The sequence below is a fragment of the Rhynchophorus ferrugineus genome, unplaced genomic scaffold (genome assembly GCF_030347505.1).
Source record: "Rhynchophorus ferrugineus isolate W39M unplaced genomic scaffold, kcgeb_rfMv2 rfM11, whole genome shotgun sequence".
Classification (NCBI taxonomy): domain Eukaryota; kingdom Metazoa; phylum Arthropoda; class Insecta; order Coleoptera; family Curculionidae; genus Rhynchophorus; species Rhynchophorus ferrugineus.
The window spans coordinates 13,258,086-13,286,013 of record NW_027472590.1 but is presented as its reverse complement, the minus strand read 5'-3'; the positions used below and the strand labels follow the sequence as shown (position 1 = coordinate 13,286,013).

General features: G+C 32.2%; 2 protein-coding genes and 2 long non-coding RNA genes across 11 annotated transcripts; 1 reads left to right on the top strand and 3 right to left on the bottom strand.

Annotated features, from left to right (window-relative positions):
- Nucleotides 1–243: 243 nt before the first annotated feature.
- Nucleotides 244–8,400, top strand: Ubr1 (Ubr1 ubiquitin ligase). Of its 4 annotated transcripts, none has more exons than XM_076417534.1 (5): nt 244–452; nt 811–1,320; nt 1,374–2,400; nt 2,607–4,025; nt 5,268–8,400. In XM_076417534.1, the coding sequence occupies exons 2-5, from the start codon at nt 814–816 to the stop codon at nt 7,541–7,543; spliced, it is 5,229 nt and encodes a 1,742-aa protein (XP_076273649.1). In that variant the 5' UTR covers nt 244–452; nt 811–813; the 3' UTR covers nt 7,544–8,400. The 4 variants fall into 4 exon arrangements, with proteins under 4 accessions (XP_076273649.1, XP_076273648.1, XP_076273646.1 ...); XM_076417533.1 differs by having other exon boundaries at nt 5,259–8,400; XM_076417531.1 differs by lacking the exon at nt 244–452 and adding an exon at nt 453–641 and having other exon boundaries at nt 5,259–8,400.
- Nucleotides 8,401–9,848: 1,448 nt separating this feature from the next.
- LOC143204752 (RNA-binding protein 28) lies at nt 9,849–12,092 on the bottom strand. Its single transcript, XM_076417535.1, has 4 exons — nt 11,971–12,092; nt 11,138–11,877; nt 10,750–10,927; nt 9,849–10,679 (listed from the first exon to the last, which is right to left on the bottom strand). The coding sequence occupies exons 1-4, from the start codon at nt 11,984–11,986 to the stop codon at nt 9,865–9,867; spliced, it is 1,749 nt and encodes a 582-aa protein (XP_076273650.1). The 5' UTR covers nt 11,987–12,092; the 3' UTR covers nt 9,849–9,864.
- Nucleotides 12,093–14,399: 2,307 nt separating this feature from the next.
- On the bottom strand, nt 14,400–18,217 carry LOC143204428 (uncharacterized). Of its 3 annotated transcripts, XR_013007607.1 has the most exons (9): nt 18,093–18,217; nt 17,288–17,961; nt 17,013–17,228; nt 16,703–16,951; nt 16,274–16,548; nt 16,157–16,185; nt 15,534–15,907; nt 14,854–15,480; nt 14,400–14,794 (listed from the first exon to the last, which is right to left on the bottom strand). It is a non-coding gene; the product is annotated as an uncharacterized LOC143204428 (long non-coding RNA). The 3 variants fall into 3 exon arrangements; XR_013007606.1 differs by having other exon boundaries at nt 16,157–16,548; XR_013007605.1 differs by lacking the exons at nt 16,157–16,185; nt 16,274–16,548; nt 16,703–16,951; ... (1 more) ...; nt 17,288–17,961; nt 18,093–18,217 and adding an exon at nt 15,963–16,123.
- Nucleotides 18,218–19,820: 1,603 nt separating this feature from the next.
- LOC143204429 (uncharacterized) lies at nt 19,821–25,743 on the bottom strand. 3 transcript variants are annotated; one of them, XR_013007611.1, is made up of 16 exons: nt 25,613–25,743; nt 24,806–25,479; nt 24,531–24,746; nt 24,221–24,469; nt 23,518–24,051; nt 23,101–23,462; nt 22,658–23,047; nt 22,428–22,533; nt 22,195–22,371; nt 21,962–22,138; nt 21,728–21,905; nt 21,495–21,671; nt 21,260–21,436; nt 21,059–21,203; nt 20,361–21,005; nt 19,821–20,301 (listed from the first exon to the last, which is right to left on the bottom strand). It is a non-coding gene; the product is annotated as an uncharacterized LOC143204429 (long non-coding RNA). The 3 variants fall into 3 exon arrangements; XR_013007610.1 differs by having other exon boundaries at nt 22,428–23,047; nt 23,518–23,643; nt 23,703–24,051; XR_013007608.1 differs by having other exon boundaries at nt 22,428–23,047.
- Between the last annotated feature and the right edge of the window lie 2,185 nt (nt 25,744–27,928).

Sequence of the window (27,928 nt, the reverse complement as noted above, 5' to 3'; positions counted from 1 at the left end):
GATCCTAAGATTTACTTTTAATTTTAATTACTTAAGGATCCTATCCTATATCACTAAAGATATTTTTGCCTATAGTACTAAATAAAAGATGTCACCACTTGATACTGTTTAAATTTTATTTATTTAAAAAGGTTTAAGAGTTGTTATTATGTTAATAAATATATTTCAATAATAAAATAACAATAGGAAATAATTTCTTAATCAACTATAAAATTTTCAGGAAATTTAATTTATAAATTGACATTTGGAGAATGACATTTCTGATTTCTACGTCTTTAAGGAAAATATCAGACAATCATCTTTTACAATATTGTAGGAGCACTTCATCTTTCGACAGTTCAGAATCGGATTATAGAGAGTTATATCTTGAAAACAGTTTAAATTAGAGAAAAAATAGTGTACTAACCAATTTTGGCAAATGATCAAGTACATACGTAGGAAGTAAAAAATCAGTAAGTTAATTTCATTTTCATTGTGTTTAGAAAGTGTTTTTACGTCAGACGGTAAAAAGATCAAGAGTATTTATATTTTTTTAATATTTTATATTGTTATAATATCACTTAATAATGAACTATAATCAAAAAAGAATACCCCTGTTACCTTTAAATCTAATTACACAACTTGAAAATAAACTAAGACAGGTAATATTAAAAATAATATTGTCATATATTTTCAAATGTCATCATTCTTTTAATTTTTGAATTCTACGTATTATTTAGTTTTATTAATACACTCTTATTTTTTTATTTTATCTTTTGCTGATATTTATGGCCACTGAAGTAGGTTTATTGAACTGTGTTATTTATTTAGAAAATGGAGGAATCAGCTGATGTGGAAATGCCCCAGGACTTTCCCACAGCAACAGCTATAGCATCTAAATGGATTGAAGAATTTGAAAAGTCAAAGGATATATCAAATGTTTTAAATCTACATTGGAATGAGTGGGTTCCAAAAATCTTCAATCCCCCACTTAATGAGAATAGCCTTCATTGGTTATACAGTGAGGATCAAGCTCGTGAAGTTCTTTTTTTACCATTAGAATATTTTATTTGCAAGGGTGACTCAGAAGAGGCACTGAGCCAACTTATCCATGCTAACAAGCATTCATCAGTCTGTGGAAGGTTTTTCAAACATGCTGAACCAACATATTCTTGTAGAGAGTGTGGTATGGACAAAACATGTGTTCTATGTGTAGATTGTTTTAAAAATTCCCCTCACCGATTTCATAAATACCGCATGGGAATGTCTGGAGGTGGAGGTTGTTGTGATTGTGGAGACTTAGAAGCATGGAAAAAGGATCCATTTTGCAGTCTTCATCAGGTATTAAATATATATTAATGTAAATGATTGACAATAACAAAACGCATTTTCAGGTAAAAGAAGAAGGTGACACTGAAACCTTACCACAGGATTTAATTGATAGAACATTTACAATATTCAATACAATATTGTGGTATGGATTTGATATATTGACTAATGAACAATCAAGTAGTGTAAATAATGAACTTTTTGACTTAGATATGTATTGCACTATTCTATATAATGATGAAGTTCATACCTTTGAGCAAGTGATTAGCACTTTAACAAGAGTACTGAAATGCCATCAAAGAACATCTACTGAATATGTAACTAATATAGATAGAGAAGGAAGGGCTGTTGTAAAGTGTTCTTCTTTTCAAACTTGCTTAGAGACACAATTGGAAATTGAGAAACATACTTCACGCCATGGCACCCGACCACTTAAGGTATTGGTTAATCATGCCTATGTGATTACACATCAGATCTTCGCAATGAAACTCCTGGCATGGCTTGAAAAGTTTTTGAGCAATGGAAAAGGTTTCAGAGCAGTGTTCAGTAATTGTATGGTGAGAATCCCAGAACTTGCCATCACACCACACCGGCGGTGTCTATTAACTGAAGTTATGCTACATGATGCCTCTTTGTGGAAAAGCGCCCGGACGCAATGGCACAAATTACTTATAGCCGGGATGCTTCTTGAATATGAGAACAAGAAAACTTTAGCCAAAGTTTTTACGAAGAACTATTGCCAGATAATGAAGGATTTCATTAGGGATGATCATGACCATTCTTATTCAATTTCATCATTATCTGTGCAGCTTTATACTGTACCAACGTTGGCTCATCATCTTATAGCCACTGATGATGTTCTTTTTATTTTGTTAAATACAGTACTGTCGGAATATCGCCAGAAATGTAACGAGCAAGGAAAACTGGCATTTGAAAGACATGATACATTTCAGGTTTTCAAAAGAACGCTCGTTATGCATTTTGATTTGAAGTATTTATTAAGCTTTATACCGGAAACATGGACGGATGATCTCAGGAGACATTTCTTACATGGGCTGACGGTCATGCTAGATCTCCTGGTTATGATGCAAGGCAAGTATATAGATAATCATTTCAATTACAAATTTTAGGACTTATATAATATTCATTCATTTATTCTTAGAGTACTAATCTTCGATATGTTTTTCCCAACAATATTTCCACTAAGCAATATTTATTCAATTATTTAAGATAAGAAATACAAAAATAATTGACAACTAACATGGCAAAATATTTACAACACATGAATTACTTTTCAGGGATGGATTCAGTAACACGGCAAGTCGGGCAGCACATGGAGTTTGAACCTGAGTGGGAATCCGGATTTAATCTACATATTAAATTAGCAGCTTCAATTTCCCATATTATACAGTGGTGCGCTACAGATAAAATCGTCCTTGTAAAAGCGTACAGGTATATACTTGAAGCTTTAGAAAGTAATCCATGTTATGATAAAAATGCCGCTCTGGAGACTAGGGAGCTAGTCGACCATAGTACAGCCTGCCTGCGCTATGATGTATCATTGAAACCAGTATCCATACATCTACCCTTAACCAGGCTGCTCTCCGCGTTGCATTTGCATTTGGAGAAATACGGATTGCATTTCGATTGTCCTAGTTTCCAAGTACCAAAACCAACCCCAGTTCAAATAATCGAACCAGTTCTCAGGACCCAAGTTATGATCGCGCAGGTGCACGCGGGCATGTGGAGGAGAAACGGCTACGCCTTACTGAATACGCTTTACTTTTACCATAACGTCAAATGTAGAACAGAAATGCTGGATCGCGATATAAACCTACTTCAAATTGGAGCGTCCCTGATTGAGAGCAATGAATTTCTGATTCACGTCTTGAATAAATTTAATTTAATAAATTGGGCATTGGCGGATTTCGAGATCAACACCCTGAAGTCTCCCGAAGAAGACAGCATGAGGCAAACGATCAATTTAGTCGAGGAGTTTTTGCATCTTCTGATCATTATCATCGGCGAGAGGCACATGCCCGGCGTTAGTCATGTGACGAACAAAGACCGTGTCAAGAAGGATATTTTACACGCGCTCTGCATTAAACACTTTCCACATTCGGAACTGGTGAAGACCGTGTCGGATGATTTAGAAACCGACAGCGATATAGTAGACGACGTGATTGATGAGATAGCTAAATTTAATGAACCCTTAAAGTCCAGCAATTCCAAAGGCACCTACGAGCTTCAACCGCAATACTACGATGAGTTTAACGTGTTCTTTTATCATTATACGCGAGAAGAAATGTCTAAAGCCGAAGTACAGCAACGAAAGAGGCGGAAAGACAACGGAGAATTAGAATGTTGCCCGCCCCCTCAACTCCCTAAGTTATGCGAGTCGTTCAGTTTGCTAGTAAACCTTTTACAGTGTGACGTTATGTTGCATATCATCAACACCGTATTCGAAAGGTGTTTGAACTTGCGCGCGAGGAGTTTCTCTGAGAATCAACTCCACAGGGCACTGCATCTTGTTGGTTATGGCTTGCAGGAGGAGCAGTTAGGACACTATCCATTTTTCAAATTTGTTGAGAACGCCACAAAGTTCGGGATCTTTGAATCTATGGAAAAGTTACTGAAATGCCCACGCGTAGATGCACACAAAGGTCTCCTTCAATGGGCTTTGAAAAAATACCATCAATTGACCAATAAAGATACAGGTAAGCGTTTATTACACCTTTTTTCCTTTTAAAAAAGCATTAAGAAAAATTGCTACAATATATATTGATGAAATTATTTGTTCTACAATTTTTTTCCCATCTTTCTGACAGTATAGCGATACAGTTTCGAAAGAATCATTGAGCCGTGTTAAACAAGTGAAAAACAGCAGAACTTCTTGTTCGAATTGCGCCAGTAAATATCCTCCACAACTCCTGCGTGGCGACCGTTGTCATGGTAAAGAGTGACTTTACGGTGGTTACTCGCTATTCTCAGTCATTTTTGCAACAATACATTGTTCTGTTGACGTCGGTGGATATGTGCAGTAACAGTTTCATTAGGTGTGGACAGTTCGTAACACACATTCCGCTCGATGCCGATATGAACGAGCTCACTTGGACCAACCCATGACTTTGTGCGCTTGAGATTATTTTATTCTTTTAATAGCAAGGAATGAATCCGCGATTTCCGGTCAATTGATGTTGTAGCGATTTTCCACGCCGTTCTTTCTCACTGATATCAAAATCACCGCAAGTTGCTAAAAGTGTTTGATGGTCTTCAGCAGCAGTTTTCTCCAAATTAAAAATCAAGTGTTAAAATACAATTTTAAGCGATCCATGATTGAGATCTGTATTCACCGAATAATTAAACAATACAAAATATAAAACTGATTGTTTGAACATAATAGAAAACACAATTCACCTTTATTATGCATATTAAATTCATAAGCCCGAAATGTAGTTCTGCCATAACGCAGCTCGATCGATTAATGATTAACACTATCAATATTTTGGTGTTGTTCTTTAGTTTCTACCTTTATTTTTGTAATAGTTTACATTTTTTCCATGATGCTTAAACTGTACATATAATAGTAGTATCTGATGGTGGTGAAAATCCTGATATAAAACCATATTTGTAGTTATATTTTCTTTTATTGTTAAATGTTTAATTAAGATAAAATACGTGTTCCGTGAAAATGTGAATTCAACGTGGCTTGTTAACTCAGATAAGCGAGCATTAACTGGTGGGTGTGTTTTAATATGGCGGATTTTTAAGTTTTGTATTTTATCTAAAATAAATATAACTCCAGTTGTAATTTAAAAATACGTGATTTCTTCCTATCTCTAGATAGAATATAGATAAGAGATAGAATATCTATCCTATATAATTAATATAAATCAGTTGCAGCATATAGAATTATAACTTATTTTAAAACTAAATATTGTATTTTTAAGTTTCTTTAGATATCCATAAGGATGCCGGTTGCAGCACAGATGACGTCAGTGAAAAACAAAGACGAGCCAAGCTGGCAGCCGAACGACGAGCCAAGATATTAGCCCAGATGGCTGCCCAACAGCGAAATTTTATCAAGGAAAACGCAGACCTTTTCGAAAACACCAGTATGGAGTTGCCGAAAAATATCGAAATTTGTGACATGGAAGTGACTGAGTTGCAAACTGTCGCGCTTGGACCAAACCAATCGGCAAACATGTCCGTTGAACAAACTTATACTTGCATACTGTGTCAGGAGAAGGAACGAATTTCCACGACTGGTACTACAATGGTTATGGCAGCTTTTGTTCAACAGGCAACAGTCTTGTGCAAAACCAAATGTACCAGAATCGAACAGAATAACCCATTATTCCTACAATCGAACAGAGGTCCGGCCCCATACACAAGTACGTGTGGACATGTTATGCATCGAGATTGTTGGAGAAAATTTTTTGACAATGTAATGATAAGAGAGCATCGTAGACCATATAGACTTCGTCACCCGGCTAGCTTTGATGTTGACAAACAGGAGTTTTTATGTCCCTTGTGTGAATGTTTGAGCAACACAGTGTTGCCATTAGTCCCGCCGTTAAATAAACTACAACCTAACATGGCCAAGAACAATTTATCATTTTCAGATTTCCTATTGAACATTCAAAGGATAATCTCAAAGAAAAACAAGGTTTGTCACGGAATATTCAAATGCAATTTGGAGGGATGCGAAAACATCCATTGTCAAGCGTGCGTGAGCGCAACAAACGGAACAAGTATCGAGCAAGACACTATGGAAGAATGTGAAATGAATTGTGTTTTACAGTCGCATCAGATTTTTTATACCACACCTGCCAGCAAAAAGGATGACGATATATCGGAGGAATTTAAAGAGTTGTTTGTCGATAATAGGATCAAAATATCCCCAATACTTAAAGAAATGTTACGAATTTTTGCACAAGTGACTTACACAAGAGGTCTTAATGTAACCCCACATCCATCTGATAAAAGATTGACTCTCATGGCATGGAAATCACTATCATATACTATCGAATCCATCGAAGTGGTTACGAGTTATCAAAGGAAACCTTTGCTAGGATCGTTAACAAGTAGACAAAGAGATTGCTTAGAAAATTTCATAAAAGTAATTGCGATATTGGGAAGTACATGGAGAAAAAATATGATCATAAAAAGCCATGCTTTAAATCTACTTAGTATATTGTTTGACCATCCAAATGATGGTCCATCAGTTCTTGAGTTTGACAGCTTCAGTTTCTTAGTATCATTAACATATTCACTACCGACGTTACTAGTGGAATCCTCTGCACCGATTCCAACAGGAGGTGTACTGGAGTGGCACACGTTTAAGTTAATGTTTGTCGTTAACACTATCAAGATTTTGCTCGATTTGTGCCCATGCGACATGACTTCGCCAGATGGTGTGAGGCATAAGGTAATAGATTCGTTACTGGTATCCACCGGAAAATGGCGACAGAATATTTGCGTTAATAAAGTGTGGGATTTCATAAAAGAACGTTCAAGACCCTTTTTAAGATGCTGTGTATTGTTCTATCATTATTTAACAGATGTGCCAGCACCAAGTTCTCTGTTGGAAGTGGATGGCGACTCGTTTGAAAATATGTGTGCTTATTTAAATCTTTCCACTACTCCGGAACTGATATATAACGACCAATTTGTACAGAAACTCATTTCAAAATGGACACACCACGAAGAAGTTCTGAAATATATGGAACAGGGTCCATCAGGCGAACTATCAGTGATTCCGCAATTGCAAAAGCTTCCGTCCGATTACAGCGATTTGATTAACTCGGTTTCGACATTTTGTTGTCCCAACAGTAACGAAGAGTGCCGGAACCCCACCATGTGCTTAGTCTGTGGAGCTATATTGTGTTCCCAAAGCTACTGCTGCCAGGCGGAATACAACAAAATATCGGTTGGCGCTTGTAATTATCACGCCAGCATATGTGGCGCTGGAGTTGGCGTATTTTTACGTATTAGGGATTGCGAGCTGTTACTATTAGCCACACCTCAACGAGGCTGTACATTATCACCGCCATATCTAGACGAACACGGTGAGACCGATCAAGGTTTAAGACGAGGCAATCCTCTGAAATTAAACGAAGAAAAGTACAAGAAGCTTCACATGATGTGGCTAAATCATAGTATTCACGAAGAAATCGCCAGACAAATAGAGACAAGCAACCATGTCGTCGCCACACCATGGAATATGTACTAATCAGAACATTAAAGCTCTCTTGAAATGTCTGGATTTTTATTTTTAGAATATCTGGAAGCTTTGAGAAACTTACACAAAACATTTTAACAAGAAAAGTACTGTAAACATACTTACTTGCTTTAAAGAAACATCTTTATTTGAAAATGACGAATCTCCCCGATTAATGATTAAAATTCTTTGTAACATAATTATCTTTAAACAGTGTAAATTTAATTAAGAAAATTATTATAATTTATAAGAGAAGCCTTGGGAAATTGAATATAGAATTGACTGAAAATTCATATGTTTCATACTAATTATTAAATTGTTAAAAGCTTTATTACTGATAAATAATAATAGATATAGAAGAACAAATAGTTATCTAGTATCCTGTTAATTATTTTTGTAACCATTTCCCAACCTTAAAGGACCTAACATTTAAGGGAGTAAAAAACTAATTCTTGTGTATTGACTCGTTAAAAGGAATATTTTTATTTGGTATATGTATGTTTGTATAAATAGTTTATGTATATGAATTATATTCTCCACTGTGAACATAATTTATCTAGGAGATTAACTTGTTAATCACACATGCACAATTTTTAAAGGTTGTTTCTCATCTTAAATATTTAATTTATGATAGAATACTCTTATTTTCGGTATAATTAATGTTCAAAAAAACATTAAGTATACTTTTAGTACTTTCCTTGTTGGTTGTGTGATTTTTTAAATACCACTGCGATACTCCGTATCAGTTACATGTACATGATCTTTTGTGTGTAATTTATATATCAAAATATATATTCTACCGTAGTTGTTACATTGAGAGATATAGAAATCCCCTTGTATATATTAATAAAACAGTTTTTGTTCGAAAATTTGTTTAATTTATGTATTTATCAACTCGCCTATGTTAATTCAAAAAAAGTATCAAAATGAGTGTTACGTGTACAATAAGCGAAAAAGTCGGAATGATGGATTTTATTTCAAATTGCTATATCGAAATAATAAGTTTTTTATATAACAATTTCAAAATTTCTCATCATCAAAAAAGATCACACCAAAAAAGAATATTAAAAAGTTGTATAAAATTTTAAGGTGTATATTTTTTATTTACTATTTGTAGAAAGAAATACTGTAGTGTATACATATAAGAAAAAGTATTAGTACTAGTTGTTCGAATACGCAATTTTTGAGATTCAACAAATGACCGAACTAAAAATATAAAAATAATATGCTTTGTGGTCTAAAAATATACACAAAAATTTATCCTTTTAAAGATATAAATATTCTCGCCACGATTAAGTTTAATTATTCAACAATTTTGATTTAGTATAGTAAACAGGGGTATCAACAAACAGCTGTAAAGTTTGGATGCGAGAAGGTCAACTACTCTATCTATCACATATCAATATCATCATATTATAGAGTAGGGCCTACGTCCAATAAATTCAGCTTCTCAGTGCGATACCACCTTCCGTATTGCTTTACACTACGCTGTATGGTACGAAGACCTGAAATACGCCTATATAAAAAATGTTATGCCTCAAGATTCAAAGAAAGAGACCAGAAACCTTGTGGCTGTAGGAATTATACCAACTGTTAATCAAAATCAAGAACAAGCTGAAAAATAAAGATCATGCAAGTTGGCAAATATCAAGGAAAGTGGACACGAGTTGAGAAAGCGGACCAAACACATTTTTAATTCCCATGGTTTGAAATAATTTACTATGATGAAATCAAGCGTACCTTTGAAGAAAAAGAAGAAAGACAAAATAAGGGGAAACTGAGATATACAGTTAGAGTTACCAACCTCTTGTGAAAAAGTACGTTTTAAATTCTTAAAATAGCATATGGGAGAACAAATATTTTTTTATAATGTATGCTCTTAATCTCTTAAATACATACTTTTTACACAAGTTAATATTTTTTGTTTTTGAGAAATTTCAGAACTAGTCATATAGAAAAATTTAGAATGTAGTAAATAAAATATTCTTTTTTATTAGATTTATGATTTGCTATTTCTGATTCATTATCGAAAATATTAATTTAGTGAAAACTAAACAAACATTAATTAGCCATATGAATATTTTGTCTTACGCCAAATACAAATTGATTTTACAAAAATTATTTTAACATTTTATTTTTATGTAGAGTATTTATAAAAATAGAAAATGTTATTAAATATGTCTAGGCAGGAAGACAACAATTCAAAAATTGAAGTAATAATGGTGGTTCAATACTATTTTCGAGAAAAATCAACCAAAAAATATACAACAGCACATGGAATATCTGAACAAATAGTCTAATAAAAAATAAAACACTATTTTAGTTTCGTTTATTTATTCATACCATTTTGATTTCTTAGCTACATCAGATGTTAACATTTTCTTATAATCATTAACTAATTTAGAAAAGTTATCATCCTTAGATTTGTTATTCATCTTTTGTTTTGGTTGTCTGATGAAATCTTTCTTCCTCTCAGCCAAACTCTTCTTGGTCATTTTTTGTTTCCTTTTTTCCTTCTTGATATTTTCATAATGCAACTTGGCCTGTACTCCCAACTTATACCTACTCCTCATTTTTTGGATGGTACCCTCTTTGGCGGTTACGCCAGAAAAAGGTTTAACATCGCATTCCACTTCCGTGCCTGTTGTATTTGTATTTTCCTTCGCCAAATTAGGATCATAATCTTTTGAATTTGGATTTTTGAATTTTGACTTTTGTTGCCTCTTGATTTTAGCATTAAGTGCTGTCTTATTTTCTATGCTAAATGTTACTATTGGTCGTTTATGAGGTGTAAAAATATTGGGATTATTATTTAAAGATCTTAGAGCCGCTAGTGCATGCTCATGAGTGGTGAAAGTCACAAAGCCATATTGCTTCGATTCACCTACACCTTTTGCATCTAAATTTCTCATATTACGCATTATCCTTGCTTCTTTAATAACACAACCTTTACCTCCATGCTTCTGCAACAAGATTTTAAGTTTCCTATCATCCCAAGTTGCTGGCAAATTATAAACTACTAATCGATTTTTGGACACAAATGTATTCAATTTTTTTAACATTTGTGTTTTATATTGTTCAATTTGTAACCTTTTTGCCATATCACTCTGAGATAATCCTTGTGCTGCTTTTGTTCCAGCCAAAATAACTACAATACAAATATTTCAAATAAATTATGCTGATGAAACTTAAAACTAATAGAAAAATTGTATAATTACCTCCTTCTTTAACCAAATACAAATTCCTAGAATCCTTTGGTTTAGATTTATTTTCCTTCTCAGAATGCAGTTTATTTTTCAAATCATTTTGATCTATTGCTGGATGACAATCTAATATATTGCCTAATAATGTTAATTCTGTTCCTGCACTTAAGGCTTTTTCAGCATCTTCTTTATTCTAGAAAAACATATGTAAATTTATTATAAAAAAGACTACTCACTGTACTCTAGAGTTGGGAAATATATACTGATGTATTTATCCCCTACTCATTATATTTGTGTATTAATGAAATAGCATCCAAACAGTAATAAATTAATTTGTAAATTAAGATTGTACTAAACATATGTAATATAACAAGCAATTAAAAAGAAATTATACTCTACTTACCACAAATTTTACAAAAGCTGTTCCTTTAGAATGTTCCGTCATTTTATCAATGCAAATTAAAGCATAATAAACTGAGCCATATTGTAAAAAGCATTTTTTTAAATCATCACCTGTAGCATCATAAGGCACATTCTTAACAAAAATTGTCTTTCCCTCTGACACATCTCTTGACATAAAAGGTTTTTTTTCAACTATGCTTGAGGTATCACAATCTTCATTATTATCAGAATCAACTTCTGAATCTTCACCATTTCCACTATTTTGCACATCTGGTTTTTCATCAGTAATTTCAGGTTTTTCTTCTAAATCCTCATCCTTAATTGATATTATACTTGTATCAATAGATTCTTGTTTTACCTCTACCTCTTCTTTTACAGTATTGCTCTTTTGTTTTTCCTTATTGTAGACATTCTTAGGTTTTGCAAAATCAACCTCTAAGTTTCTTCCTAGGAAAGGTTGTTTGTTTGTATGGTGTTGAGCCATTCTAGCAGACTGCACCAACGCAAACTGAATAAAAGCACAACCAACCAGCTTACCATCTGGTTTTTTCAATAATTCTACATTAGATATTTGTCCATATTCCTCAAAATATTTACGGACACTTTCTTCTGTTGCCTTAAAAGATAAATTTTTTACAACAAGACGTGCACGTTTCTCTTTTAGTATTGCTTTGCTTTTCGCCCTATCTAGAAAAGGTTTGTTTTTAGTTTTCTTTACTTTGTCCATTGTATTTTGACTATCTAAAATAACATGATTATGGTTATGATTAAGTCAATTGTTGAAAGGGTTTATGTTAATGACTGATTTTTGTAATAATTGATAATACCACATACCTTTTTGAGTTTTCATAGTTTCTCTACATACGTACACTGTATATTTAAAAACAACTTACACTTGCACGTTTTTGATTTTTTGACAGATATGCTAGCGCCTTCTATCGATGGTTTTATAAAATAAATTAAGATTCCTATCGAGATTCTAGAATCAACTTCCTTGGGATTTAAAATTTAAAACCAAGTTTTTTTAACTTTCATTATTTTCTCTTTATTTCTACGATTATAGTTAGTGTTATATTTATAATTTATCATTTAATATCGCTAGTATAAAATAATATCTCAAATATTAATAGGAAGTCTCCTACGGCAGATGTCGCTAGAACCAAACTAGAGATGGGCATAATCGATGGCTATCGATAGAAGTTTTTAATTTTTTTAAAATTAATTAAAAATTAAAAATTACAACAATATTCAGAAATCAGAATTTTAATTATTTAGCCATAACAACTTTGTTTTTATAGTGTTTTATTGAAATTAATTTATAATTTTATATATACAAATTAGAACACAAAAGGTGGGAGAGGAGATTTAAATTCAACTTATAAACCATTTAAATTTTCTATCTAAACATTTCGAAATAAATTTGTACTTTTTCATTCCCATAAGGAGAAACGTATTCTATGTATGATTAGGTACCCCTAGTAATTACCTTATCGGAATACCTGAATGTAACTAATGTTCTTAAAAAGTAATTTTATTTACTCTTTATATTACCTAAACATGCAGTTAGATATGAATCACTTTACGAAATTGAATGTCAAGTGTCCAATGTCTACTAATTTATTAGCTCTATTTTATCATGGGAATATATAATATTATTGGCCTAAAGCACAGCTACTAAGAACCATTGGAATTTTTGGGAAGTACCTTACCGAAGTTGAATCTGGCTGTGACGAGGGAAGTTGAATGGTTTTTTGTGTACGAAGTATGTTTTAGAGAGAAAGATTGGGAAGGAATACATTTATTCATGATATAGAGTTATTTATTTAGTACTACCCTGTACTATAGAAATATGGAACTCTTTGGAAAGGAAAATTTATCGACTGGATCTACTACTAACATATATTCTGAATTATAATTTTCGTTAATAAACCTACTGACTGACGAGTGATCAATCCGTCTCTATACATTCTGCTTTTCACGGCTTTGTTACTGGGAGACTAAAATGTTTGTTCCCTGCCAGAATTTACTTCTTAGCCTATGAACCACAACAATTAGAAACAATCACAAACATCAAGCACATCATTGTTCTGACCGTATGCGAACCCGCGAGTATCACAGTAAGGAGATAATGATAAGAAAATGAAGTAGACATAGCAAGAATGAGGAAAAAATCTCCAGTGGCATGGTAAGGAATATAGAAGGGAGTGAGGTATTAACGATATTATGTTTAAGGTATTTATAGTAGAGGAACTTTGATTGTGGTACTACAGAAGAAAATTATAGCTTCTTACAAATATCTAAATAGTAAAAAAATATTGATTCAGCAACAGGATAATAAAAATGATGTATGTGTTAATCTTGCAGTCGATACGATTCGGATATCATAAGGCAGTTCTCTTTTTGAACTCAATCATTTATCCAGTATCGAATTAATTATTAATAAAAAAACAGCTCGGCGAATTTTGCAGTTGCTCTAAGCATTCTTTAGTTTAGCTAAGTGGAGTTCGGGCAAAAGTATCGCAGGTGAAGCTTGTGCTGAAGGCGCACAAGGATCCCTAGTCATAAAATGTTGCAAATAAGAAACACCCATTCCAGAGTGCCGGATTCCTGACACACCTTTCAGGATATAAGGCGACCAAAGACGGATGGAAGTTGCTGTGAGCTAGCATAGTCTACTGGCATTTGGACAGAAGCTTGCGGTTAGAAACTGTGCAATTTAGAAGATTATTTTTCCTTCTGCGAACATTTAAATATTTTTTGGACGCTTTTCAAAAAAGGCTTATCTGTACCGCAATAGAATGGAATTCGAAAAACGTATTATTTAACTTATATATAGCCAAAAAAAATAAAAGGCTTTGTTTAAAACCTACTATTTTACCATTGTTATTATTAAAATAAATCTATTAGATATCCTGTTTGACATGACATTTTTAACGGATGGTTAAGGAGAACTGGAATTATGCCCTTTAAAGGTAAAACTATATATTTTATCAACATATTTATAGAAATCTGTAACGAAGTACAACATTACAGGATTCTCTATCAAAATATCTTTATATTTGTTGCAGAAAACTGTAATATATAAAATACGTTACAAAAAAACTGTTATAAGAGCAGGATAAACATTGTAAAAATTATTTATAAAAAATTAGACAAGATATATTTATTATTACAAGGCAATCTGTACTATTCTTAAAACATTATTCTATACATTTAAAAAACGTAACCAATGCATCTCACAACTGCATATTATTTATTTGTTTATTTACTGCGGTAACTTCTAATAACAAATTCATCTCATATTATTACTAATTAATTTTCTTTGATATATTTGACATTAAGTGTCTTTCAACATATAATTTAATAGAGGATGCTATCTTTCATGATTTTGCGAAGAGTCAAAAATGCAGTTATGACTATAAAAACTGTGAGATAGTAAAAATAATTAAATATTAAAAGGAATCTTTTACAACTAGATTGATATTAACATAAAGAGAATGAAGGTTTGAACAATAATAATAAGTGGTTCCAATTTATAGGTCATTTTAATTTTACATGTGAATGTTTTAAAATAAATTCGAACAACTTATCATTATTCTGCTTCACACCAGAACTGCTTTGAAGGCTTCTGACGAGTTCTATGAAGATATCTCCTAACCTAATAAATAAGTAGAAGTTAAAATATATAATAGCCGTATGTTTTCGCTATGGACTTACTTTGTCAAAAATAAAAGGAACCACGAATTCCAATGTCTTCAGTGCCTTTGGGTTTCAAGACAGAGAGACAGTAAAATAGCAAGACAGAACAATACATCCATAATATTATTGCACAGATGCTGGAACGAGTGAAGACATTGTTATTGTAATACAAACTTGCCATATGTCAGAAACTGCGTTAGAAGATGACCCTAATATAAACGGAATAAAATGATATGAGAGCATTGTCATAACTGATCAACAATCTATAATTTCCCTTCACCCAAAATTAAACAACAGAGAGAGTGAATATAGTAGACGAAAAACAAATGATGACTAATAAATCGCAAGAAAGGTGAGAATTGAATGTTATTGGTAGTTGCACATAAAATAAATCTATTGCCTTAAAATAATTTATTGTTGCAATTGCGGATTGAAATAAGAGTTTGGGCAACAAAGTATATATAATAGCCAAATCGTATTTACTGTAAAATGGGCAGATGCAAGATGTGAATAGATGAAAATGATGGAAACAAGTTACTTGCGCCATAAAAGAAAATTCAGCAAAGAAACACACGAAAGAAATACAAGCCCATCAGTGGTTCCAACGTTGTCTCCCATGCTCCAGCTGTAAATTCCATATTATTTCTGAAATAATGAAAATAAAAAAATATTACTGTCAAACTGAATCAAGTATTTACCTTGTAAAATAGCTTCAAATTATGAGTACTATAAATCGAACAGTGGTTCTTCCAATAACCAGTTTCTATATGTTGCAACATGGGCAGGTGCTTATGTATCAGATGAAAACAAGTTTCTTGCATGAGAGAAAGAGAAAGAGAGAGAGCTAATTATCTTACCATTAGGTAAAAGGAAAAAAATATACTTGGAGTTATGGATATACAAAGAAAGAGAGAGACGACTTCACTGAAGTCTTAAATAAAAAAATAGGGGAACGAAAATTTAGCACACTTGCATCAATCTCCAACTAGATGTAACCTTCACTAAATAAATGTTGTTGGTGGTTGGTTCCAAAGTTCTCCCCTGTGCTGTTACAGTTGAAGCCATATTATTTCTGAAAGATAATAAACATAAATAAAAATTATTATCAAACCGCATCAAGTATTTACCCGGTAGAAATAAATAAAATCAGTAGAAAATGGACTCCACCACCATCACTAATTGGATATTGCTTCATAACAATATTGTAGCTTTTGCTAATACCTAATTGACATAAAAATGCGAAAACAACTAATAAAAATCATTACTAATAAAATACATAGACCTGAACTTAAAATATAAATATTTTATATACATTTTTTACCATATTCTTCAGTTCCATTGTTAAAACATCTGAAAATAGTTGAAAACTAATGATATACAATACACACTACGACTCTAAGATTCGTTAATTAAACTACTGATCAACTATTTATATTACTTAGCCTGAAGACACTCAAAGATAACAATTTTTAGTTTGGAATAAGATTGCATCCTATTATTGTCTTTGAGTTTAACACTTTCCATACGATTTGCCTATTGCTAAAAAAATATCAACAATCAGGATAATATATTATAAACAAAATAAGTAATTATTGTATTTCTCTTACCCGTATTTTTATTCTTCTGTAATCACCAACTTCATTCACATTCAGTCACTTTATTAAATATTCGAAGAAATCGCGTTCAGAATCATTTAATTTACCGCTCACTTACCTGAAACAAAAAATACAAATTATATATATTAATATTATATAACATTGTAAAAAAATCAAATTCAAGAGACAACATGCAGAAACATTTTCAATATTTATTGTATCATATAAATTATATCCTGTAAATAGTATTTTACTTATGTAAGAATAAATACCTGGAGGCATCTGGAAGGAAGTTATATCCTGCTGTGGTCCCCAATATGTTCGTTCCAAACCAGTACCATTTGCGGACTTCTTCAAACACGATTCCAAGAAACAAATGTCCCATAGAAGGCGCTCGAAAATGTCAGCAACGAGGCAGTTTACGCTGGACATAGCAGATGACAATCATTGCTATTAATTCACCGTCAATTGTTATAGTACTGGCCTGGAACCGCGACGCGGCTGGATTTGTACTGCAACATCTGTATCAAATTAAAGTACGTTACAAATCAATAGAAAAATATATACAAAAATGTAATTTACCTGAGGTCCCATATCCTGTCGCCTCATTTGCTTCAGTCCTACCCCAACATAAACGTAACGCGCACATCGGGTGCTCAAGTTTTCTTGGAAATGTCGGACGATTTCTAAATATTAATTTACAACGCGGTATTGGGCTCGGCGGAACCCTAATTTGCCCGGGGGTTGGACCACACTCCACTGACACATTATACACTCACGCTGCGTACGCGAAATGTCCTGAAACAAAGGAGAACAATATTTAAACGTTATTATATGAGACATATGAGAAAACTCACCTCACTTCTCTGAAGAAGGTACTGGGATATGCTGGCTCCGGATAAGAAGCTTCAACGATGACCCATACCCAAACAATGACCAGCTCGAAGCCGATTTGGTGATGGAAACACATTCCACCATCAAATTAACCCCAAGTCGACTAATGTCAGGGCCGAATCGACGCTAAAACTATTAAATTTGAATTGGTGTAATATCTGAACGATCAAGAAGAGAACAAACAAAAACAATGGAGGAGTTTACCGCGCCGACCGTCATGACGCTGGGCACGTAATGCACAATCCGGATGGTCACCACGGGCCTCCCGACATCCTGGGCAAAAATCTTCAACGAATTGCTCGCGTGACTAGTCCTGATGAACGCCGAGTCCCACATTATCACCGGAAAAGGAGGAACGAAGATCTATCGGACCACCACCAATGACAACCCATACTAGCCCACTCATCATCTATCGGTCGAACTCACGGGTCTCCAGCTGTAGCAGACCCGCAAGGCGATCAACTAGAAGTTGCCGAAGCAACGGGCAATATCATACAACGTATCAAAGTCTGTAATGGCCTGCTACCAAGGGAATGATAATGTGCACCAAGACTAGGACGATCCAGGCTGGTCAGCCACATTAGCGCGCCCAGGTCAAGCGCGCAGAACACGTGATGCTATTTCATTTATCCGATACCTGAAATTAGAAAAAAATGAGATATTTTCAGAATTATTCCGACGCACGTCAATTTCGCGTTGATTCGGTTACGTGTATGTCAATTCATAAAAAAATATTCAATTAATGATCATGAAATAAAATCCACTTACCGACTATGGAGCACAGCAAATTACTTTAAAAAAATGTTCGAATTCGGTGAAAATTATTGCATGTTTAATTAAAAAAATAATCGGAATAGTTGCATGGAGCGACGGCGTCGAGCCACAACGAAAGGCACCGCTCGTACAACTATAAGGAACGTGGATGAAGTACGATTCAAATTTGCATATCGAAGTGCCCCGTTGCCAACGATCCGGAAAGATGGTCATTATTAAATTTATAATGATCAAATAAAATTTTCCATTTAAACTTGAGATATTTCCAATTGAACTTATGACAAACTAATAGTTAGTAGTATTTATGTATTAATTTTCGTTTAATATAAATTTATATTAAATTTGTATAAAATAAATTAATAATGTATAATGACAAATATAAAATCTATAACGGCAACATAGTGCGCAAATCGTAGGGTTGGGAAAAAACCATGGCATACTGATATTTCTCACAAGTCATAAATATTTATTTTTTTAATATATAACACTTCCTTAATATACTCATTTTTAACTATAATATTTTGAACAATTTTGAATTTTTATTCAGGGACGTGCAAATAAACAAATAAATAAATAGTAATTTTTTAAAAATCAAATTCCTTCCATTATAGTTGAAATTTTCTTGAAATATTTAAAAATTATATATTATTTAAATAAACGACGAGACCAGACTTTCCTTTTGAGCGATTTCGGGATTTTCAGAGGATTTATTTAAATTACTTTTATATAATTACTATTTATATTATTTTTGAATTCTTCGTTAAATTCCTTTTTATTTATATATTGCCTAATTGTATTTATTGGAGTTTTCTTATCCTTTGTTTCTTTTGTAAATATGCTCCATTAAATTTTAGAGCTGTGAATAAGGTAAATCTTATTATTTTAATATTATTATTATTATTATTATGGTCTTACTTATATGTATTAAATTATTTTATTATTTTCACGGACTTCCGAGGTTTTCTTTCGATATTTTTAAATTTGTTTAATTCCTATAACCGTAGGATACTACAGTTAGTTTTTTATATACTTAATACTGGTAGCATCATATACACTTTTTCCATCACTTTTACAAATGTGAAAATTTGTATATATTGTCTTCGATGGAAATTATATTGTAAATAACAACGTAATTTATGTTATTTTATTGAATAGAGGGGGAGAGGGTTATATCAATGTATAATGAACTTCAGTATTTCCAATTTCTCGAAGAAGGCCTATCTGTGCTACCATAAAATCGAATTCGAAAAATTCATTATTATTCTTATATCGGCTTAAAACCCAAAAAGCTTTTTTAAAACCTACTATTTTAACACATTCAAATAAATATATTAGAAACCCTGTTTAATATTTTTAACCAAATGTTGTTGATCTGAAAGTTGGGGTTTGTACCCTCTCAGTTCAACACCATGTATTTTATTGATATATATGTACAGAAATCTACACCTTACAGTATTTAATAAAGGTCTATTTTACAAGATTTTTTACCATAGGATACCTACTTGTTGCAGATATCTGCAATATTAGGAACGGCTTTTACAGAAACCTGTAATATGCTTCTGTGACCACCAACACATTACAGAAACCTGTAACAATTCTCAATATATTATGGGTATACCTTATAAAAAAAGGAATTATACAAAGTTACATTTATTATTACAGGATTAATTTTTAATTTATAAAAAAATATCATTTTATTTTGTTACATGCTACTTAATTATTACTATTATTACATTACATCCTATATATATATATATATATATATATATATATACGCACATAAATATTAATAATAACAAAATACAAGAAATTATCTATACAATTAAGAATTACAGAGTGTTCTTAAAGAAATTGTTATACATTTGAACCTGAGATAACCATTTGATTCACAACTACGCTTATGCACTGATGTTAATTTTTATAGTTTCTTAAAAAAAAGTTAAAAATGCAGTTATAACTATAAAAAAATATAAGATGGTAAAAATAAGAGTTACCTAATAGATTAAACTTATACAACTAGATACGTAATTAATTTGATTATAAACATAATAGAGTTTGTAATAATAACAAGTGGTTCCAATTTAAATATAATTAAAATTTTACATGTAAATATTTAAAATAAATTGGAACGACTTATCATTATTCTATCACACCACAACTGCTTTGAAGACCTCTAGCGAGTGCTATGAAGATATCTCCCAATCTAATAAATAAGCAGATGTTAAATTATATAATAGCTGAATCTATTCATTATAAACTTACTTTGTCAAAAATAAAAGGAACCACAGACTCCAACGCTCTTGGTATTTCTGGATTTATCAGTTCTTTTTTGTCACATGATAGGGATGTATAACACAGGTACTTTACATCATATGGATATAAAATAACACATCCCTAGTATTAATGGAGAGATGTTGGGATAAGTGAAGACAATATTGCTTGATTCATCCATCAATATTTTATGCAATAACAACTTGCCAAATGTCGAAGAATTTAGAGGTTGGTGTCATACCTGACTATGGTCAATAGTCTATATATTATTGGTCACCCAAAATGAAACAATTGACAGAGTGAGAAGAGTAAAGAAAAAACAGAAGATGACAAATTAATGACAAGAAAGGTGAGAGCTGAGTGCTATCGGTAGTTATATTAATTCAAAATGAATTAATTGCCTTAAATTAATTCATTGTTGAAATTTTGCTCAGTACTTGAACATAGTATATTATCGTTTGAACATCCAAATCGTATTTAATGCAATATGGGCAGATACAAGATGCAAATAGATGAATATGATGGAAACAAATTTCTTGCGTTATAAAATAAAATTTAACAAAGAAATACAAGCTCATCAGTGGTTCCAAAACTATCTCCCATGCAGCCTACCAGGCAGTAAGTTCCATATTATCTCTGAAATAATAAAAAGAAATAAATATTATTATCAAGCTATATCAACTATTTACCTTAGTTAAATAAGAGAATAGAGAAAAAGAAATCTAGCAAGGGTGCGTCAATCTCCAAATAGATGTAGCCTTCACTAAAGAAACGTAAGTCTGTCAATAGTTTCAAAGGTCTCCCTGTCCCGATCCTATCAAGGTCACATTATTCCTGAAACAATAATAAAAATAATTAAAGATTATTGTCAAGCTATATCAAGTATTTACCTTGGAGAAATTGCTTCAAGTTGGTTATTGTTGGGTCTTAAATAAGAGAATAGAGAAAAAGAAATCTTGCAAGGGTGCGTCAATCTCCAAATAGATGTAGCCTTCACTAAAGAAACCTAAGCCTGTCAAAAGTTTCAAAGGTTTCCCTGTCCCGATCCTATCAAGGTCACATTATTCCTGAAACAATAATAAAAATAATTAAAGATTATTTTGTTAAACTATATCAAGTATTTACCTTGGAGAAATTGCTTCAACTTGGTTATTGTTGGGTCTTAAATAAGAGAATAGAGAAAAAGAAATCTAGCAAGGGTGCGTCAATCTCCAACTAGATGTAGCCTTCACTAAAGAAACCTAAGCCTGTCAAAAGTTTCAAAGGTCTCCCTGTCCCGATCCTATCAAGGTCACATTATTCCTGAAACAATAATAAAAATAATTAAAGATTATTGTCAAACTATATCAAGTATTTACCTTGGAGAAATTGCTTCAAGTTGGTTATTGTTGGGTCTTAAATAAGAGAATAGAGAAAAACGAAATCTTGCAAGGGTGCGTCAATCTCCAACTAGATGTAGCCTTCACTAAAGAAACCTAAGCCTGTCAAAAGTTTCAAAGGTCTCCCTGTCCCGATCCTATCAAGGTCACATTATTCCTGAAACAATAATAAAAATAATTAAAGATTATTGTCAAACTATATCAAGTATTTACCTTGGAGAAATTGCTTCAAGTTGGTTATTGTTGGGTCTTAAATAAGAGAATAGAGAAAAAGAAATCTTGCAAGGGTGCGTCAATCTCCAACTAGATGTAGCCTTCACTAAAGAAACCTAAGCCTGTCAAAAGTTTCAAAGGTCTCCCTGTCCCGATCCTATCAAGGTCACATTATTCCTGAAACAATAATAAAAATAATTAAAGATTATTGTCAAACTATATCAAGTATTTACCTTGGCGAAATTGCTTCAAGTTGGTTATTGTTGGGTCTTAAATAAGAGAATAGAGAAAAAGAAATCTTGCAAGGGTGCGTCAATCTCCAACTAGATGTAGCCTTCACTAAAGAAACCTAAGCCTGTCAAAAGTTTCAAAGGTCTCCCTGTCCCGATCCTATCAAGGTCACATTATTCCTGAAACAATAATAAAAATAATTAAAGATTATTGTCAAACTATATCAAGTATTTACCTTGGAGAAATTGCTTCAAGTTGGTTATTGCTGGGTCTTAAATAAGAGAATAGAGAAAAGGAAATCTTGCAAAGGTGCGTCAATCTCTAACTAGATGTAGCCTTCACTAAAGAAACGTAAGCCTATCAATAGTTTCACAATTCTCTCTGTCCTGATCCTCTCAATGCCATATTATTTCGGAAATAATAAAAACCAATAAAGATTATTATCAAACTATATCAAGAATTTACCTTGTAGAAATAGCTTCAAATTAGGAGAAAAGGGACCCCAGCAGTACCATCAATCGAATGGTGCTTCATCAAATAGCCAGATTGTGTATATTGCAACATGGGCAGACGTTTATACATCTAATTTAAGCAAGTTACTTGCATGAGAGAAAGAGAAAGACAGGGAGAGAGAGATATTGGTAAGCGGAAAAATGTTATTATACTTGGAGATATGCATATACATAGAAAGATAAAAGGCTCCACTGAGTAGATCTTAAATAAGAAAATAAAGAAAAGGAAATCTAGCAAAGGCGCGTCAATCTCCAACAAGATGTAGTCTTCACTAAAAAAATGAAAGCCTATCAATAGTTTCAAAGTTCTCTCCGTCCTGATCTTATCAATGCCATATTATTTCTGAAATAATAAAAATAAATAAATATTATTGTCAAATTACATCAAGTATTTACCTTGGAGAAAAGGGACTCCACCAGTACCATCAATTGAATGGTGCCTCACCAAATAACTAGATAGTGTATATGGCAACATGGGCAGATGTTGTATTTATGTATGTATATATTTATATATATAGAGAGAGAGATAATGGCAAAGGAAAAAGTTGGATAAAAAAGCCATTATACTTGAAAATACGCATATACACAGATAGATAGATGCCTTCATTGAGGAGGTATTAAATAAAAAATCAGAGGAAAGAAAATTTAGCACAGGTGCGTTAATCTCCAAATACATGTAGCCTTCACTAAATAAATGTATAGCTGCTGGTGGTTCCAAAATTCTCCCCTGTGTTGCTACAGCAAAAGCCATATTATTTCTGAAAGATAATAAACATAAATAAAAATTATTATCAAACCACATCAAGTATTTACCGGGTAGAAATAATTTAAAAACAGTAAAACATGGACTCCATCACAATCATTAATTGGAGATTGCTTCATAACAATATTGTAGCTTTTGCAATACCTAATTGACATAAAAATGTGAAAAAATCACTACTAACAAAATATACATAACTAAAGTAAAAATTATATAAATGTCGTATATCAATTTTTACCATATTTTTCAGTTCCATTGTTAAAACGTCTGAGTTCTAGCATTAATTAAACTATTGGCCAACTTTTTATATTACCTAATTTGAAAACGCTCAAACAATAATTTTTAGTTATGATTAAGAATGCCTCTTATTTTTGTCTTTGATTTTGCCATTTTCCATACAATTTACCTATTGCTAAAAAATATCAACACTTTAAGTAATATATTATTAATAAAATAGAGTAATCATAGTATCTCCCTTACCTGCATTCTTATTTTTCTGTATTCACCAACTCCATTCACATTCACTCACGTTATTAAATTATTCGAAGAATTCCCGTTCAAATCCAATTAATTTACCGCTCACTTACCTGAAACAAGAAAAGACAAATTATAAGTAATGATTAAAGCATTAATATTGTATAAAATAGTGAAATAAATTCAAATTCAAGAAACAATATGCAGAAATATTTTCAATATTTATTCTATCGGATAAATTATATCCTGTAAATAGTATTTTACTTATGTAAGAATACATACCTGGAGGCATCTGGAAGGAAGTTATATCCTGCTGTGGTCCCCAATATGTTCGTTCCAAACCAGTACCATTTGCGGACTTCTTCAAACACGATTCCAAGAAACAAATGTCCCATAGAAGGCGCTCGAAAATGTCAGCAATGAGACAGTTTACGCTGGACATAGCAGATGACAATCATTGCTATTAATTCACCGTCAATTGTTTTAGTACTGGCCTGGAACCGCGACGCGGCTGGATTTGTACTGCAACATCTGTATCAAATTAAAGTACGTTACAAATCAATAGAAAAATATATACAAAAATGTAATTTACCTGATGTCCCATATCCTGTCGCCTCATTTGCTTCAGTCCTACCCCAACATAAACGTAACGCGCACATCGGGTGCTCAAGTTTTCTTGGAAATGTCGGACGATTTCTAAGAATTAATTAACAACGCGGTATTGGGCTCGGCGGAACCCTAATTTGCCCGGGGGTTGGACCACACTCCACTGACACATTATACACTCACGCTGCGTACGCGAAGTGTCCTGAAACAAAGGAGAACAATATTTAAACGTTATTATATGAGACATATGAGAAAACTCACCTCACTTCTCTGAAGAAGGTACTGGGATATGCTGGCTCCGGATAAGAAGCTTCAACGTTGACCCAGACCCAAACAATGACCCGCTCGAAGCCGATTTGGTGATGGAAACACATTCCACCATCAAATTAACCCCAAGTCGACCATTGTCAGGACCGAATCGACGCTAAAACTGTTTAGTTTTAATTGGTGTAATATCTTAACGATCAAGAAGAGAACAAACAAAAACAATGGAGGAGTTTACCGCGCCGACCGTCATGACGCTGGGCACGTAATGCACAATCCGGATGGTCACCACGGGCCTCCCGACATCCTGGGCAAAAATCTTCAACGAATTGCTCGCGTGACTAGTCCTGATGAACGCCGAGTCCCACATTATCACCGGAAAAGGAGGAACGAAGATCTATCGGACCACCACCAATGACAACCCATACTAGCCCACTCATCATCTATCGGTCGAACTCACGGGTCTCCAGCTGTAGCAGACCCGCAAGGCGATCAACTAGAAGTTGCCGAAGCAACGGGCAATATCATACAACGTATCAAAGTCTGCAATGGCCTGCTACCAAGGGAATGATAATGTGCACCAAGACTAGGACGATCCAGGCTGGTCAGCCACATTAGCGCGCCCAGGTCAAGCGCGCAGAACACGTGATACTATTTGATTTATCCGATACCTGAAAATAGAAAAAAAAATGAGATAGTTTCGGAATTATTCCGACGCATGTCAATTTGGCGTTGATTCAGTTACGGGAATGTTAATTGCATAAAAAATATTCAGTTAATAATCATGAAATAAAATCCACTTACCCGTTATGGAGCACAGCAAATCACTTAATATAAAAATGTTCGAAGTCGGTGAAAATTACTGCATTTTTAATTAAAAAAAGTAATCGAAATAGTTGTACGGAGCGACGGCGTCGAGCCACAACGAAGTGCACCGCTTGTACAACTATAAGGAACGCGGATGAAGTACGATCCAAATTTGCACATCGAAGTGCCCCGTTGCCAACGATCCGGGAAGATGGTAATTATTAAATTTATAATGATCATTTAAATTTTTCTATTTAATTTGAGATATTTCCAATTAAACTAATGTCAAACTTATAGTTAATAGTGTTTATGTATTAATTTTAGTTTAATATAAATTTATATTGAATTTGTTTAAAATAAATTAATAATGTATATTGACAAACATAAAATGTATAACGGCAACATAGTGCGCAAATCGTATGGTTGGGAAAAAAACCATGGCATACTAATATTTCTCACAAGCCATAAATATTTTTTTTTATCGACACTTCCTTAATGTACTCATTTTTAACTTTAATATTTTGAACAATTTTGAATTTTTACTCAGGGGCGTGCAAATAATTTTATTCTGTATATAAATAAATAAATAAATAGTAAATTATTTTTAAACAAATTATTTGCGCTATAGTTTGAATTTTCTTGAAATATTTAAGAATTATGTATTATTTAATGTATGTAATGAACAATTTCTATTGTATATATTATATAACATCTTGTATATCTATTTTTTTCCATTTAACAAGACTTATTTAATAAAATATATAAGACTTTCTTTTTGAGCGATTTGAAAATTTTCAGGGGATTTATTTCAATTACTTATTATTTATGTTATTTTTTGTATTCTTGGCCAAATTCTTTTTTAATGGAATATTGCCTAATTGCATTTATTGTTGTTTTCTTATCCTTTGTTTGTTTTGAAAATATGCACGGTAAACATTCGGAGCTGTCAATAAGGCAAAGCTTATTATTTTATTATTATGGGCATGGTCTTACTTCTTCGTATTCTTCCCTATGTATTAAATTATTTGATTATTCCAGGTTTCTATTAGATTTTTTAAATTTGTTTATTTCATATAACAGTATGAGATTATAATTAGTTTTTTACATACTTAATACTGGTAGTATCATGTATTATATGCTTACTTTTTCCATCACTGTCAGAATTCACAAATGTGAGGATTTGTATATATATTCTTTGATGGAAATTAGATTTTAAATTACAACGTAATTTGTGTTATCCTATTAGTGGGAGGTAGGGTTTTATTAATGTTATAATGAATTCCAATATTTCCAATTTGTTTTCCGAAGAAGTCCTATTTATGCTACCATAAAATCGAATTCGATAAATTAATTATTATTCGTATGTAGGCTTAAAACCCAAAAAGCTTTGTTTAAAACCTACTATTTTATTAATAGATATGTACAGAAATCTATAGCTTACATTAGTCCATAGATAATATAGGTCAATATTACAAAATTATTATACCACAAGATACTTAAATGTATTACAGATATCTATAATATGAAAGGTATGTTACAGAAACCTGTAATATGTTTCTGTGGCCAACAACATTTTACAGAAACCTGTAATAGTTCTAGATTAATTATGGGTATACCTCATAAATGTTAGAAGGATTTATTAAGAAAGAAATTATACAAAGTTACATTTATTATTAGAGGATTAATTTTTAATTTATAAAAAATATCATTTTATTTTCTTACATGCTAAATAATTATTACTATTATTACATTACATGCTATATACATTACATACAAAAAAATATATATATATATATATATATATATATATATATATATATATATATATACACACATTAATATTAATCATAACAAAATACAGGAAAATATTTATACAATTAACAATTACGTAGTGTTCTTAATGAAATTAGTTATACATTTAGACATGAAATAAACAATGTAATTCACAACTGCACTTATGCACTGGTGTTAATTTTTATAATATTATAACAAGAAGTTAAAATTGCAGTTATAATTATAAAAAAATATAAAATGTTAAAAATAAGAGTTACGTAATAGATTAAACTTATACAACTGGATACGTAATTAATTTAATTATAAACATAAACGAGTGTGTAACAATAAGTGGTTCCAATTTATAGATCATTGAAATTTTACATGTGAATGTGTTAAAATAAGTTCGCACAACTTATTTTTATTCTATCACACCAGAACTCCTTTGAAGACTTCTGATGAGTGCTCTGAAGATATCTCCCAACCTAATAAATAAGTAGATGTTAAAATATGTAATAGCGGAATCTATTAATTATGTAC